This window comes from Echeneis naucrates, chromosome 5, assembly GCF_900963305.1.
Source record: "Echeneis naucrates chromosome 5, fEcheNa1.1, whole genome shotgun sequence".
In the NCBI taxonomy this organism is placed as follows: domain Eukaryota; kingdom Metazoa; phylum Chordata; class Actinopteri; order Carangiformes; family Echeneidae; genus Echeneis; species Echeneis naucrates.
In genome coordinates this window covers 17,585,691-17,601,802 of record NC_042515.1, presented here as the reverse complement: position 1 = coordinate 17,601,802, position 16,112 = coordinate 17,585,691, and the positions used below count along the sequence as shown (strand labels likewise).

Sequence of the window (16,112 nt, the reverse complement as noted above, 5' to 3'; positions counted from 1 at the left end):
TGATGGGATTTCCAAGAATCTCCCACCACCATCAGGGTCACCTCTATTCACTGTCAGCATGCCACATGAGCATCAATAATTCACCAAGCGCTGTAGGGTTCCTTTGTGCCACCACCGCTCTTACTGAGTTATCTGTGACAGGAGCTGGCTGTTCATCGTGCTGCAGTGGTTGGGCCTTGTTTGACAGGCATGTTAAGCCCAGTCAAATCCATGTCAGCAGATGCAGAGCGGAGGACGTGGAGAATCATAGTAATTATGTGGCAGGAACGTCTTTCACGGGTGTTCAAATCAGATCAAAGCTTTGGTTTATGTTCCGTACTTTGGGATATTTTAAGGCCAGAAAACTTCCCACCATTGTCCTTTATTTATTTGGTTTAAGACTCATCTCCTTCAAACATCAAAAGTAAGTCTGTTTGTATGAGAAAGCGCTCATATTAGAGTGAATTTTCTATAATGGAATGCACAAACATCTTCAAAACAATATTACATTTCAAAGCAAATGCACACTAGAAGTTGTGCATACAGTACCAGTCAAAGTTTTGACACACTTTCTCATTCAAATAAATAGGAAAGTGTGTCCAAACTTTTGATTGGTAGTACGTATGATGTGGTTGCACTTTCGTGTTCTGCACCACCAGTAAAACGCAAATCCAACGTGTGCTGAGCTGACTTCAAAGTCATTGTCTCAGACTCATTGACTCAGTAGTGTTGCAGGATTTTAATGGTGCTTGGATTTCACCGTTGCTTTCAGTTTTGTGTAGAAGCAGCCAAAATTCTATGAGAGAGAACAGAAAACAAATCCAACATCAAGTGGTGTGTCTACCTAACTGCATAGCCTTTAAAAGTATGAGACAACAAGCAAGGTGAAATACTATTTGCCAGGAAGCATTGCAGCAATATAATATGCGTGGACATTATAACAGAAGAGGAGGGACCAACCTGGATTGCATAGTAAACGACCCCCAGATAACCAGCAATACAGCCACCAAGAAACAGATCAAAAGCTGCAGGTTTCACTCTAGGAGGAAAAGCATGCCACTGTCACCCAGGTCATCTTTATAGCACCACTTCAAATGAGCACAGATTTATTTATTTACCTGTACATCACTACTGGCTGGTCCATTTGGTCAAAAAAGGTTACATCAGGGTCTCTGCATGAAGAGCATTACAAAGGCCACAGTTAACCAAGTAGTGCAGGAAAGGTGCGTGTTGGAAATGTGATATACGCTGCATGTTTACATTTGCTGTCATATGACAGGCTACCTCTTGTCCTGCCGAAAATTATGTCTGTGGACTTGCTGGAGGTAGCGTTTAAATTCATGCTCAAGTGAGTTGATCAGTAGGATGTGAGTGGGCTCCCTGTCCAACAGCTGGGTTGCCCGCGGGACTGACGTCAGGAAGGTCATTAGACTGGAAATACGGCTGTCCTGAAAGTCCTGCATCAGGAATTTGAATGTGGGAAAACACGGGTATATAATAAAATAATAGTAATGCCAAATTTGTTGAAGGAACTGTAAAAGACACAATCTGGAATTTACATTCTATTTGTGATTGCAACAGGAAATGATTTGCACATTGCACAAACACAAATGCTATGTAACACCCAAGAAAAACCACCAGAGGTCAGCAACTTCCTTTGCAGTCGTTCATTCATTCATCTTCTATCACTTATCTGTTTTTGGGTAGCCACAGGTTCTGGAGCCCATCCCAGCTCACTCTGGGTGAGGGCAGGGTCACCCTGGACAGGTCACCAGTCCATCACACGGCCAACACACAGAGACAGACAGAGACCAACAACCACTCACACTCACACTCAGACCTACGGGCAATTTAGAGTCACCAATTAACACAAAAATTATGTCTTTGGACGGTGGTTGGAAACCCACACAGGCATGGGGAGAACATCCTGACTCCACACAGAAAGGCTCCAGGTCCAGGAACTAAACCCCTGACCTTCTTATTGTGGGGCAACAGTGCTAACCACTATGCCGCCATAATGCCCCTTCCTTTGCACAATGACTAAAATAACCATCATCTTACCATCTGGCCCTTAAAAACTTGCACATCCTTTGGTGACCCCTGGTGGAAAAAAACAGTCACACATCAACAGGCAGGACAAGCTATGATATACTTTCTTTATTCATTTATGTAGTCTCACCATAATTCAAATACCTGATCAGAAAGACTGTACATATACTGGGCCAGTGATTCTGCTATGATGATGCCATTACGCCTCAGTTTCCTGAAATCCACTTGAGACCTGTGAGAAGATGTTCAGAGGTTTGAGAAATGGCCAATATGTTGGGGCAGTTAACATTGATCATAAACATTATTCTGAGCTTACATTGTGTCTAATATGGAGCCACGGAGTTCAGATTTGGGGTCTTCTAGGTGAGACAGAGTGACACCAGGGATCCTGCGCAGACTATAGCGCTCATGCTCCCAGGCTACTGTGGACTCCACAAGGTTGATCTTCTTATGGACCAAACCGACCTTCACCCAGGAAAATCTGGAGGAAACTACCTGAAGGAGATAACAGGTGCGTTAGAGTCAATCGTTAAGAACAAGAAGGCCTGTACCTATCAGTAAAGTGCATTACCTCCTCTAAGTGCTGAATGAAGGACAGCATTGGGGTTCCAGGTTTAGGAGGGCGGGAAACATGCATGTAGAGCTCATCAGCATTGGCCAGCGTGTCCAAACACAGGACAAATGCCACACTGTCATGGAGCAAACTGGACTCTGTAGGGGGAAAATGCCTATCTTAGAGAATTTAAACCAGACAGTTTGTGCAATAAACTCAGATTAGTAAGTGCAGTAGATGTCCCACATTTTCAGTGAGTCACAAAATCAGAAACACACCTGCATGGTCCAGATTCTCTTCAATCCATCGCTTTGTGCCAATGAAGTTGTATTTTCCTCCTCCAGTCAAGGAGAACAATAAATTGTATCTAAACACAAAAAAACTATCTGAACACGTTCAAACAAACAAGTTGTTTTCCTCATGTCATGATGGGGGCCACTTTTTCAAATAATAAAAAAAATTAAATGACAAGCAAACCTATGTTCACAATGGTCCACTTTACGATATATATTTCCATACATGCACTTAGTGAAAAAAAAAAAAAAGTAAAGTAACGTAAAAGTTATCTTTGTGTCGAAAAGTGATCCTGTATTTGGTTTGTAAAGTTGCATAAACTGGCACTCCTAAAAAAAAGTGCAAATGTTCTTATTTACATGACACCTCTGCTCATATTGACCAAACTGCATGTGCTGTGAGAAAAGCTACAATGGGATCTGTAACTCACGGTGGTCTGGTACGTGGACTACTGTAAAGCTTGTGGAAGAGACGTGCCAACTCCAGCAGGATGGTGACCCCACTGCCATTAGAGTCTGCTCCATAAGACAACCACTGTGATACACACAGACAGAAGGAGATTCACGCCTGGCTGTTCTGTAAGCATGGTGGAGCTTTAAGAGCTTTTATCGTTTATATGTAACTAACCGGGGCCAGTCCATAAGAGTCATAATGGGCAGTGATGACAATAGTTGGTGCATCTTCTCCTGCTCCTGGAAGTACTCCCTGAAACACACATCACCAGTTACGCAGTGCACAATTGAGAAGGAATCGCAAACCAACCAGGTCCACTCACCTCCAGTGCAACTATGGCATTGTCACTGAGGGCCTTTATAGGGGTGTTGTTGGTCACTAGGATCTGAAAGGCTGTGGCTGTGACCATACTTCGAAGGACTGGCAAGATTAAAAAACATACAGATGTCAGAAAATAAAAATCACGTTCTCACTTAATGTTATTTTATTGGAATTTCTTTGGTGCTTTGAATTTATTATGCAACTTTTTTTCTGTTTGCGCACTATCAAGTTCACACATAACCCATCTGTCTCTTTCATTGAAATAACTGTAGTCACTTTGTCAAATTTATAATACATCCATATAACCTCCTGCTCCTCTCACCTCGGATTATTATAGAAGATGTTCGTGTGGCTGCGGCCTGTTTTACTTCGTCATACATGTAAAGCAGCTGTTCGTCCTCAGGCACCACATATACAGGCATGAGGGTCTCTTTCAGCAAGGTCTCACTCTCGCTCACCATGAAGGACTGAGACAGAAAGAGGACTGGTGAAACAAATTGGTGAATAAAAAATTCAACAAGAACGTTCCCTTCTCTTTCCATTTCCCCCGCAACTGTATTGTGCATCATAATAATATTTCAGCAAGCTGTTATCTATTACCTTGGAGCACAAGGTAACTACCAGTGAACAGTTTGGACGCATTTTTCTATTCCTTTGAATGAGAACGTGTGTCCAAACTTTTGACTGGTAGTGTCATATTCAGTGCTAGTATCTTGTAAAAGATGCTTTTTCTGTTGCTCTACAGGCTGTCCTGGGACACCTGTTTACCTGGACAGTGTCTTGGGGGATACTGGAGATATTTTTCGGCAGCAAGATCAATACGGCTGCAGCATTTTGTTTCAGGGCCTCCTGGTACTTCCCTGTGGTGAAGTCCTGCACCTTCATGATGACACAGCGGCGGGTCAGCACCGGCTCATCTGCTGACCGTGCCTCTGCCACCACAATAGCGCCACGGCAACCTCAGTGTAAAAGGCAAAGGTATCAATAAATCCTAATGTCAATTATTTTTTAAGTGTGGTATTAGTACTTAGATTATCTGTTCTCAGTAACTTCCACCACTTCATCTGTTCTTCTCATAAATATATTTCGGTCAAAAGCAAGTTTGATATTAAGATCAATAACACACAAATAGCAATTCCAAATATGTATAATTAAGTAAACCACTCAGACACACGTGACACTCAGCATGGTAGATCACCAATAAAAACAATGCGATGTTCATTATTGTTGCCAGTCAATAAAGGTTCTTATGCACGTCTTTGTACTAAAGATTACACACAAGGATTGAGCCTGTGGTGTTGATGTAATCTTGGAAGTCATGTAGTAACGTTAGCAATGAGTTACATTTCTCATAACGTGTAAGCAGGTTGAGGTGGCATAATTATGTCTCTTTGATATATAGATTGAGAGTATAATTCAGGGGTTCCCAACTCACAAGTCAAGTGCCAACTGGAGGGTCACACGATAAATCAGGTCTGGTTACGTGTTTCTCCAATCCTTGCATTTCCAAGAAGTTTAGGTTGTGAATTTACAGCTTTGAGTTACAGCATAGCTACGTTTTCCACCACTGGAGGTAACTCTCTAAACTTACCATGCTTCTGTTGTGCAAGGTTGTACTGCTGCATCCTGTAAGCAGTGAACTCATAGGAGGATACAGCAGAAAGAGCAGAGCCATGCAGGCACTGGACACAGACCAGCAGCAGAAGCACAACTACGCCTGGGCCTTTCAGCAACATGGTGTCACGTCTTTGTGTCTCAATCTGGAGGAAAGTTGATGTTAGACTTCAAACAACACCAGATGAAACATACCCAAAAGTATATGCCTCATGAGATATACCACAGGTAGGTCCGCCAGGATTGGCATCACAGATATGACAACCAGGTTTACTCAAACCACTGCATGATAAAACAACCAATAACTTGATCAGATATTCCATTAGCGATATCCTGGAGAAATTTGCAGAAAATTTGCTGAAATTTGCTGAATATTGTCTGAGGTCATCGACATTCAATGATCAGATGTTTAGTGAACTAAATTGTACTGAATCCTCACCTGCCTCCCTGCTATCCTATCTCATGAGCACCACGAACTCCTCAACATCAGTGCTACTCCTTTCAGCGTGGTCGCTCCTGGGATTCAAGGCATCTAGGTAAGCCGCCATTCACCATCTGCTCCAAAGGGATCAACTGGGAGCTAATCACAAACACCCAACCCCCAACCCTCACATTCACTACACCTTCATTTAGGTATCCATTCTCTCTATGCTGCCCTCTCTTCCCTGGCTGCATTTCTGCTCTACTCTCTACTCTCCTGTTGGTAATAACACATCACCGGTAGACACTCTGGGTGGGTGGCAGGCAAAGTGTTTCATACAGTAGCTATTCGCTTCATCTCCTGCAGGGACAATAGTTTGAAGCAGTCTGAACACTTGTTGGACTGGAGGTCGTGAATGTGTCCCCCTTTATGGTTTATGATATCAAGCAAAAAAGATGTGTATAAAATTACACAAGCATGAACCCACATCAAATTTCAGATATCTAATATTTATTTTTTTATATGCTGCACTATACACAGAACTTTAACACTGTTAAAATCTAAATGGAACCAGTTCACAATCATAATAAACATTTGACAAATAAAAAGCATTTGTATATGAATTACTTCCCAGACATGAAAAATAAATTAAAACACACACAACTGTAAATAAATAGCTTCTGTTACAATGCATTATTTTAGATCCAAAAATCAAGAGGTTTAGTGAAGCTACCCCCCCAAGAGAGACAACAATGGCCTGAAGTAGTGCACTCAGTAAAAACAACCTACGTGTGAATCTATCGATACAATGTTAATGTGAACAAAAAAAATAATAATGAAGCACCATAGTCAGTCTTTCATTAATATCTAACTGTACACAGCTACTGGCCTAACACATATCCCACCTTGTAGATGCATTGGCAACATACAACCTGACCTACTGTATTGTTTGCGTCTTTTTTTCTATTTAATACATTATCTACACATATTTTTGCAAAAACAACAAAAAAAAAAACAAAAAAAAAAAAAAAAAAAAAAAAAAAACACAAAAAAAAGTTCTCTCCTTGTGTCCTTTAATTTAATGGTGTATCACTGAAGTTGTATCACTGATATCAGCAGTTTCTCTCTTTTGACATATGCTTTCATGTCATTCAGTACACACTGTATCTCCATTCAGTATTTCCACTTAATTATCAGAACATCAGCAATGACAGAGTCAGGGTTCCCCGAAAACACAATCATATATCAAAAGGTACTTGAAAAGTGTTGGTTCAGTATAGATGTACAGTATGTAAAACCCATTGCACACAAGTCAAGATAATATTCTGAATGTTGCCTTTACTAGTGTAAAGTACACACATACTTGTAGTTTTATTATGATCTATCTTTTCCCATAAGAATATAGATCTATGGTTAAATTACTCTGATGAGAGGACTTTTTTTAGATGTCATACTAGTTAAAACATGTCATACATGTGTAAAAACCTTCATCGTTGAGGTATTTTTGGGAAACCCGTCCTGATCATCCACCAATCAAATTCACATGCAACCAACTAGGAAGCAACTGATGTCTACAGAGCTCTTGAAATATCTTTAGACCAACGTAAACATGTAAAAGAAACACTATCCATTCCGTGGATTTCCTCCTTTTCAACATCATAGAAACATCAATTGGCATAAAGCAGTGACCAAACACAGCTGTGCCAGGTGCTACATACAGTTTTTGTCCTCAGAACAGACAAGTCATATTCAAATTGAAGGTGAGTATGCACAAATATACAACCACACAAAACAAATACGTTGAAAATAAACTTTTAAAGAAAGTAAAGCATTTCATACTTCATGTTGTATGCAAAAATCTATTTTGTTTTGTTTTTTTGTTTTTTTACAAAAAAAAAAAAAAAAAAACTTATTTAATCTCTACTCAGGCAGTATGGAATCACTTTATACACATTCTCTATGTTGTCTGTCTCTGTATCTGCACCTATTCTAAACCTTTTCCCAATCATTGATTCCATAACGTTTATCTTGTAGCCACTTTCCACTGAAAAGGGGGCTAACATGAACAAACACAAAGGAAGGACGCTAACTTATGAGCTATTGTTGTCATTGTTTCTAAATCATTTACTCAAACTAATATTACAGTATGAGAACCTAAATTTTACTGTTTTCAAACGCACACCTCACATAATGTACCTTCAGCACAAGTCTGTGTTTAGGGGGGCTCATCAAAATTGGTAACTATCTGCACAGGCTGGTCATTAGAGAATAGAGTTTAAACAAGCAACATGCAAAACTATTTGTTTCCAGCGTCTTTTAACTGAATATGAAACAATTAAGCAGCACATCCTTGGTTTGACAAACATTCAAACAAGAAATCTGGAGTTCATATTTTCATGTTCTGTGTGTAAGCATTTGTGTTTTCAACTTGATGGCTTAGCACTACTTTCCTGGACATATTCATATATGTTCGCGTCATTTTGATGTTTGACACTTACTGTATATGCACAGGAAGACAAAGCAGACTGGCTGAAATGAACAAAGAGTGAAAAAAATGGCCACCACAAAACTTCTAATCTCTTCTTGTTCATTGAATCTTACCATCAGTGGCACATAAAGAGAAAAAGTCCTTTCCAAAAGCAGTGCACTTTGACACTGACGATGTCACCATTACGCACGTTGTCAAGTTTTTGTCATAACATTTTGTTGTTTCTGTTCTCCCACACCCGCGACCCGACCCCGGATAAGCGGATGAAGATGGATAGATGGATGGATGGATGTTCTCCCACAATGGTGCACAATCCTTCACAGTCTTTGTAAACCAAAATATCCACAAGCAAGAGATGGAAGTCAAACAAAGGAGTAGCAAAACTGACATGCTTTCCTTAGAGGTAAAGTTTCTGCCATCAGTCGAGTGCTCACTGAACCGCCCATGCAGAAGTAAGATGCACAGATCCTACCATAGGAGGAATCTATTTTCTTGACTTTATTTCTTTTTTACTTTTATAAACCTTGTTTTCCCTTTGTGCCATTGCAAAGTTTTCTTCTCACTGCTACTAGGTTCAGTAGTTGGCCTCAGTGCAGGTGGGAGGCGGGAGATTTTTTTTATGGAGGGACAAAGTGGCGCTACTGGATTTGACAGGCTGTGGAGGGAGCAGCCTGGCAGCACATGCAGGTGGGGTTCACTGCTTTAGGGGGGATTAGATCCAGATCTTCATCATCGGGGATCTCATCTAGCCGGTAGCCATCTTTTAGGAGCTGGATGTTCAGGTCCTGGTTGATCTGCTGTATAAGCCACAGAAAGAAGAAATCAGCAGAACTTCTGGACATTTAATTATAGATTTTGAAGCTATGAATGGCCATTTTAGCTAAATAAGTAATTTTTATGATTAAAAAACAAATGCAAGTTATAGATGTTAAAACCAATGTTAATCCAAACAAATGGCCCAAACAGGAACCAGAAAACACTGAAAATAAATAGGTATTAGGTGGTAATGGGAAAAGACAAGAGGCAAAAAAAAGACATGAACAGCAATCGACCTGTTTGGATGATAAATGATGATATACAGTCTCACCACAGATGACTGCTGAGTGACTGCTTGGCAGACCCACAGCATTCTTTTTCAATGGGTGCACATATACCTTGTGTGAGTATGGGACTGGAAGGCACTGGTGGGGTGACACTGTATAAACTAAAATATAACTTGTGTATAGATACCTGGTCCCTCAGACATCTCACCTCGGCTGAGGAGTATCCTGATGAGGAGTATCTGGACATGTCAAAGTCATCATCACTGAAACGTGATTAGAAACAAAAGATGGTTTAAACAGGTGTAAACAACTGTCATACATAGTAAAATGATATCACAATCTTTAAGGGAGTAGTGCAGCAATTTAGTTTTGCATTTTCACAACAATTTATAAGTTAGATTATTTTTTAAATGCAACTCAGTTTTTTTTTTGCACTCCCATCATATTTAAAGACTTTCAAACTCAATGATCCCTGTTTGTACAGCAGGCTTTCAATCTTAAATCTGTTTGAGGCCTAGGTAACCACAATGACAACATCAATGTTATTTTTCAGGACTCAAAAAACTCCTTTACATCAACATAAGAAGCTTTGCAGTTCCCCTTTAAAACTGGTAATAGCAGACATAAGTTAGCTCAAGTTTTAATTGGCGGATAGACTGATGAGAAAATTATGCTTTTATATCCCATGAGTATTGATTTCCCACTGAACGCAATAGAGACAGTATGCAGTACTTGGGATTTCTGTGGAAATTACTGCCTCTCATAACAGCCCATTGCAGGCTTACTGCAGCCCAGACAACTTCAGGTCACTTTGCAAACATCAACTGCATTTTTTGTATACATTTTTATCTAACGAGCAGTAACATCATGTTGACACAGCTAACAGCCTTTTCTCCTTAGGGACGTCTGCCTTCATACACTGTAAACAAATAAAACAGAGGGACATTGTGCAAAGAGTATGCACGGGTGTGCACCATTGCAGTGAGCCAGAAAGCTTGTCAGTGGGTGTGTATGATGTAATGAATGATGTAAGCTCGGTTTGCTTTCAGAGCACTCATTTCACATGACAGAATTTCCACCCATAGAGCTTCACGTGGAGGACACAAAGAGTGGGACTCATCTGTGTCAAATACAGACCTGCTGGTAAGGGGAGGAAGCGAGTGTTCCCTCTGAGCCGCTTTTCCCCGTCCAAATCCTCACCCCGCTATCCACTAATCCTGAGCCCCTGGGTAAAGCTTTGCCTTTTTTTTTTTTTTTTTTTTTTTTTAGGATCCCCTCTGGTAAGAACTCTCTCAAGTTGCTCACTGGTATAATTTGCCATCATGACAGCGTAAAATCTATAACATAAGTTAGTCACTTTCTCATTTCCTCTCCTTTTAACTCAAGCTGAAATGTTTTTGTTTTTTTTTTTTTTTTAAATGTCTGTCCTTAAAGAAATTCATCTAAAGAAAATATATACCTGTCAGTGTCCAGCGCTACCAGGGGTTTCTCATCAGGGCTCTGGTCTAGGGAGGAGTAACCTTTGTTTGGCACCACCAACCTGAAGAAGAGCATCGAAAGCAAGACAGTACAAGAGAAAACTGAAAAAAAAAAACATTTTAAAATTCAACCAAAAAGCCCCGCAAAATTTTTTGCAGTTTTATTTATTTCATGTCAAGATGATACACAAACTAGAGCAAATCTCTAGCTGTCAGACTGCATGCATTCCCAGATTATATTTGTACCTCAGAGACTCGGGGTTCAGACCAGTCTGTAGCCGTTCCTATTTTTCTACTAATCAACCAGGGAGTGGGATTAGACAGATGAGCCAATTGTTGATACTTGGGGTTGTAGTGGGGTTATGCTCAATGCTTTGCCTCTTTTATCACCCGGTGTAGACACACACACAAACATGAAATTCCGCTTCTCGAAAAAGCCATGTTGTTAGTGTTAGTGTTTGATTCTGACATCAGGAAGTTTGATGGCATTCGTACATGATGGGCAGCACATAAAGCCTTCTGCGGCCAGCAACATGGCCCACGTGTTTTGCATTTTAGTTAGCTGTTGTATTTCGCAGTAAATGTTGAACCGTAGATATAAAAACATGATTGATTAAGATTCCAAACAATTCTACTTCAATGCAATTGTGGCTAACTTCATCAGCATTACAGAGCCCATGGAGGCTGTTACCTTGTCCTGGCATTCTTCTTGGGTTGTTGATTGACAGGACTTCCTACAGTGCCATTTTTCACTGATCCCTTCCTCGCAAGGTCCCTCTGTTTCTCTGAGCAACCACAGGATATGAGCTCATCAGTAAACATTTCAGTAAAAGAAAATAAATAAATAAATAAATAAAAAATTAAATAAAATATCTATATAAAATATAAAATATATATATATATAAACACTATACACTCTATTAATATATAGTATATGGAGTCACAATCCGATCTTATATTTTAAAATCTCCTTTCGATGTCATTTTTTAACACATTTGAATTCACTCTTTCAATCTAAGTTCATCAGATATTGAGGTTGAACATAAATGTTTACAAGGATGGAAAGACTTTTCACTTTTGAAATATTGACTGGTGAATTTCAGGAGGATAAAATAAAGATGAATGTGACTTTACATGCTGTGATGCTGCATGTTGTGACACAACTGCAGTGCTAAGAAAAATAGTTTTGGTGACATACAATTATCACAGTGAATGTCATATGTTACTGGATATGAACTGGGGATGTGTGCTTCTCTTGAACATGTGTTGATGCAGTAAAACAATCTTTCGAGTCTTTGCAACTCCTCAGAGTTACACCTTAGTCACAGAGTGTGGAGTGATGCTCTGCACTGATTTGCAGTTTGCTGGATGTGTACCTATTTGGACTTGTAGTGGTGAAGGTTTGTAGTTTATGGCCACAGTCTCTCCTTTGGTGTCCGTGTCTGCCTCTGAGGTGGAGGATGCTGCTGGGTCCTAGGTAGAGAAAAGGCATATTAGCTTTGATTTAACCAAGTAACAGCATTTACACAACTAAGGGATACCTTAATTTACAAAAATATCAGGTCTCATCTTGGTCCTGTCTCCTAGAGACTTTCGTGACCTTAGCTGTGACACAGCTGCAGAGTTTGCAAATTCAGTATCTGACAGGGAATAAAACTTGAACCAAAGCTGTTTCCTTTCCACTTGCAATTAGCGGATGCTACACCTCCTTTGGCTATGTGAAATTGAATGAAATCCTGAGGGCACAATCAACCCAGTACACAGCTCCTCAATTTCTCACTAGGCTATCACAGGCCAGCATCACCGAGAAAATCGCTTCTTTTCTGAGTTTGCATGTCTCTAACACCCTGGCGAGTTTTCCCAAGCTTATTGGTAACAGCTATAGCTGCCTGGTTTACAGCATCAATAGGCTTGAGTGTTCTGCCTATGTCACTGGCTCCATCTCTTTTATGTGTGAACAGTGATGGCATAGGGAGGAGGCATGGGAGAACAGAGGGGGTTGCTGTTGGAGCCATGGTTTTTCCCCAGATTGAGAGAGGGGAGCTGGGCCACGCTGGGCCTGTTCTGCTGACAGAGCTCCACATTATGTTGATCCTACAGGCCTCCCCTTGTTGCATTCAGAGGGACTCAACAGGCCACATGGGCGAAGACTACTAGCCATTTGGCTTTAAATAACTCTGCATTCTCTCTATGGAAGTAGCTGCTATATTTACAAGATGAAACCAGCAGTTATATTAGATTAGAGCTGAACATTTTCTACATTCAAATTTGAAAGTTCATAAAGGCTCAAGACGACTTCTGGGATCCAGAAAGATATTTGCATTAATACACTGAAATGATACATAATAATGTAAAATACAATATATAAAATGTCAGCAGTGCATACAATATATACCAGGCAACGTGTGGCAAAACATTTTAAAAAGCATAAAAACTATTTGTGCCTTTGAAGATTGTGAGAAGAGAATAAATAGGTCGAGACACAGCTTAGTGCAAAACTGGTTATTGTAAGAAAAAAGGCTGAAATATTTCATTTTTCCAAAGATATCCTTACATTTCAACACAAACATGTGATAAATGACAGGCTGTAAGTTTTTAATGTGGCCAAGTGCAGTCTAATAAATCTTCATTGCAACAGTGTCATCCTCATCTGGTGATGAAGCATTGTTCACTCTGCTGTAATAAAAAAACGAGAGTTGCAACAGTGAATAGTCTTTCTGTTCCAAGACAGGCCCTTCCCTCGGATCATTAGGCTTACTCGCAGGATTTTTTTTTTTTTTTTTTTAAACTAACCCTAACCCTTGTTTTTCACACTTCCCTTCTACCACAGAAAAATACTGTAATGAGGTAGGGTTATATTGTCTTTAAAATATATCCCTTTGAAACTGCCACATTCTTAACATAAAACGACACAATTACTGATGGCAGGAAGCATGTAGTCTGAAATGAACAATTTAGTGCACTCTTTTACTAGAAAGGCTTATATCAGTTTGATGTCAAAACACGCTAACATTGAAAATGGTGCGCTCAGTTGTCTTTGTCATGATATCACTATTTGTTTATTTTGTACAACGTAACAGGGACTTAGCAATGGCATCATACGGGAGCCTAAAAGACATTAAATGTGTGGTCAAAGTCTTTCATAAATTATCAAGACATTTGGGGGTGACACACTTACTTTTACATATTAAAAATAAAATTGCCTGTCACCCTAACCTTCAATTTGTATTCACACACATAAACTCATGCATTGTCATACAATATATGTACACATCTTTGGGTCATTCTCTTCAGCTCCTTTACTGCCTCTGATGATAAAGCGCCACAAGGTTGCTGACACAGCACAGACACCACGCCATTGGTTTAGGATTATACATCATGCGCTACCACTGGCCAATAGCGCTGAAGACTAATACATCAGGTGACTATTGAAACAGTTGCAATCCTTATGAATTATAATGGAAACTGGACTATATTAGGATGTCGGTGTGTTGCGTTGAAAGCTCTCATATTGAGATTTACCCCACACAAATAATTCTCAATGATAATTACAAAGTTTCCATTTCACAATCCATTATGCTTTAATGCCTTTCACTGATAATTGAAAATTATTCGAATCACACAAACTCAACCTAACGCTTTTTTATTTCTGTGAAATTTATTCTCAACAAAGCGCCAGGTGCCAAGTGCATTCATGCGATTTTAGACTCACAATGAAGTTATTAGCATTAAAATGCACAGCCATGTGTGCCACGGCAACTGTGATCCCGACACAATCAGATATGGTGTGATGCAGAAGTGTGGGACCGTTTGAGGGGCTGGAGCTGCAACAGATTGGGTAAGAGGTAGAGGTAATACAGAAAAAGAGGCCCAAAACATCCCTTGCCTCACACATACTATTACACTCGTGAGGTGAAATAGAATAAACAATATGGTTTAAAGATGACCCCTACCAACCACAGCCTTATCCATCTCTGCTCATGTATTCAATTCCTCAAGCATCTCACTGAATGAAACGTGAGAGCAGTCTGATCAAATGTTCAAAGTGAGAGAGCCATTGCTCCATCATGAGAAAATTGGACTTTATGTAGCAGAAAAAGTAGGTTTTTCTGGGATTTCTACTGGAGTTGAGCCTCGGGGGTAACTGGGCTGCACATTAGAACTTGGAACTCAGCTTCTGCCCAAACCTCAAAGGCAAACACTTAAAAAGGGGGTACAGCTGTTTGAGGCTGCTTTGTGCCGAGGGTAAAGCTGGCATATCAGCATCATCTGTGGTAATAAGAGAAGGCACAGCTGAAGTATAAAAGCTCAGTTCATCTTTAATTGGGGAGAATAATATGAGATCAGTTAATTGAATTGGGCCATTACAATATTATGTATTACTTGACTGTATCAACGGCATTCAAACTGAGAAAACTATCATTATCCTGTAAATAACGTACTGTTATTTATGTACAGATATTCTACTGGCAGGTTAGAAACTAGACTGATGATAAATCATAACGGATGGGACAACTCTCTTACTCCGGGCCTCCCTTACCATCATCATCATCATCATCATCATCGTCAGAGCTGCACTCTGCAGTATCGTCTGGACACAGAGATCCTATTCACGCGATCATTTAGGCTCATCTCTCATCCTGAGTACTGACCCAAATGACACGTCACTATATGACGAAATGTAAAAACAGTAGCCTGTGAGATAATGATGTAAACATTTAGCGCTTTCTGACATGGATTTAAAAAAAAAAAAAAAAAAAAAACGATTTTTGTCAAGTGCACATGATAAAATAAAGAAACGACTTAATATATGTCTAACTATTATCATGAATAAAAATTATCAATCTGCTGATTATATATAATCGCGGATCTTTTATCTATATATCAATGAACAATCCATGTACACCAATCCCAGAGATCCAGTTTGTCGGCAGCTCTCACACGCAGATAATGTGTCACAGCTGCTACAACGAAAACACACACATTTCAGACATAAAGATGCCGTTTGCATTGAATAGAAAATGTCAGATTCAAAATTTAGTTTTGTCTTTGATTTCTTACCAAAGGCTGTGTCTCCCCGTTGACCGGAGGCACTTGGAACCTGTCGATTTCTTCCATCATTTTGGCAAATCGTCACGGAAACAACGCAGGAGTTGAGAGTAAACGATGTCTTGTATCTAACTATTCCGGCTTATGGTGCTCGCTAGTTGGGATCCCTCGATTTTCAGCATGATAGCAGCTCGTTTTCCTCCATCCTGACAGAGGTGACTCGACAGCAAAACAGCAGTACCGCCCTACTTCCGGGTCTATCGAACATTCATGCAGCGTCTGTCCAATCAAAACAGAGGAGACCTCAAGAGGCCACTGCGTTGTGAAGCCAAATCATTTTTTAATTTACCAGTGGAAATAAAACCCCTTT

At 40.0% G+C, this 16,112-nt stretch overlaps 2 protein-coding genes across 9 annotated transcripts; both read right to left on the bottom strand.

Moving 5' to 3' along the window:
• Positions 1-689: 689 nt before the first annotated feature.
• On the bottom strand, positions 690-5,385 carry LOC115044052 (nicalin-1). The gene is made up of 15 exons (XM_029502882.1): positions 5,241-5,385; positions 4,418-4,608; positions 3,972-4,116; positions 3,651-3,748; positions 3,503-3,580; positions 3,306-3,409; positions 2,860-2,948; positions 2,600-2,739; positions 2,345-2,523; positions 2,173-2,260; positions 2,041-2,079; positions 1,264-1,436; positions 1,098-1,151; positions 940-1,018; positions 690-775 (listed from the first exon to the last, which is right to left on the bottom strand). Exons 1-15 carry the CDS (start codon positions 5,383-5,385, stop codon positions 719-721), a joined length of 1,659 nt encoding a protein of 552 aa, XP_029358742.1. The 3' UTR covers positions 690-718.
• An 818-nt stretch (positions 5,386-6,203) lies between these two features.
• On the bottom strand, positions 6,204-15,973 carry fam219aa (family with sequence similarity 219 member Aa). Of its 8 annotated transcripts, XM_029501956.1 has the most exons (7): positions 15,234-15,314; positions 14,406-14,517; positions 12,070-12,166; positions 11,385-11,478; positions 10,675-10,755; positions 9,424-9,478; positions 6,204-8,969 (listed from the first exon to the last, which is right to left on the bottom strand). In XM_029501956.1, exons 2-7 carry the CDS (start codon positions 14,436-14,438, stop codon positions 8,811-8,813), a joined length of 519 nt encoding a protein of 172 aa, XP_029357816.1. In that variant the 5' UTR covers positions 14,439-14,517; positions 15,234-15,314; the 3' UTR covers positions 6,204-8,810. The 8 variants fall into 8 exon arrangements, with proteins under 8 accessions (XP_029357816.1, XP_029357814.1, XP_029357815.1 ...); XM_029501954.1 differs by lacking the exons at positions 14,406-14,517; positions 15,234-15,314 and adding an exon at positions 15,755-15,973; XM_029501955.1 differs by lacking the exons at positions 14,406-14,517; positions 15,234-15,314 and adding an exon at positions 15,755-15,973 and having other exon boundaries at positions 6,204-8,966.
• Positions 15,974-16,112: the final 139 nt, after the last annotated feature.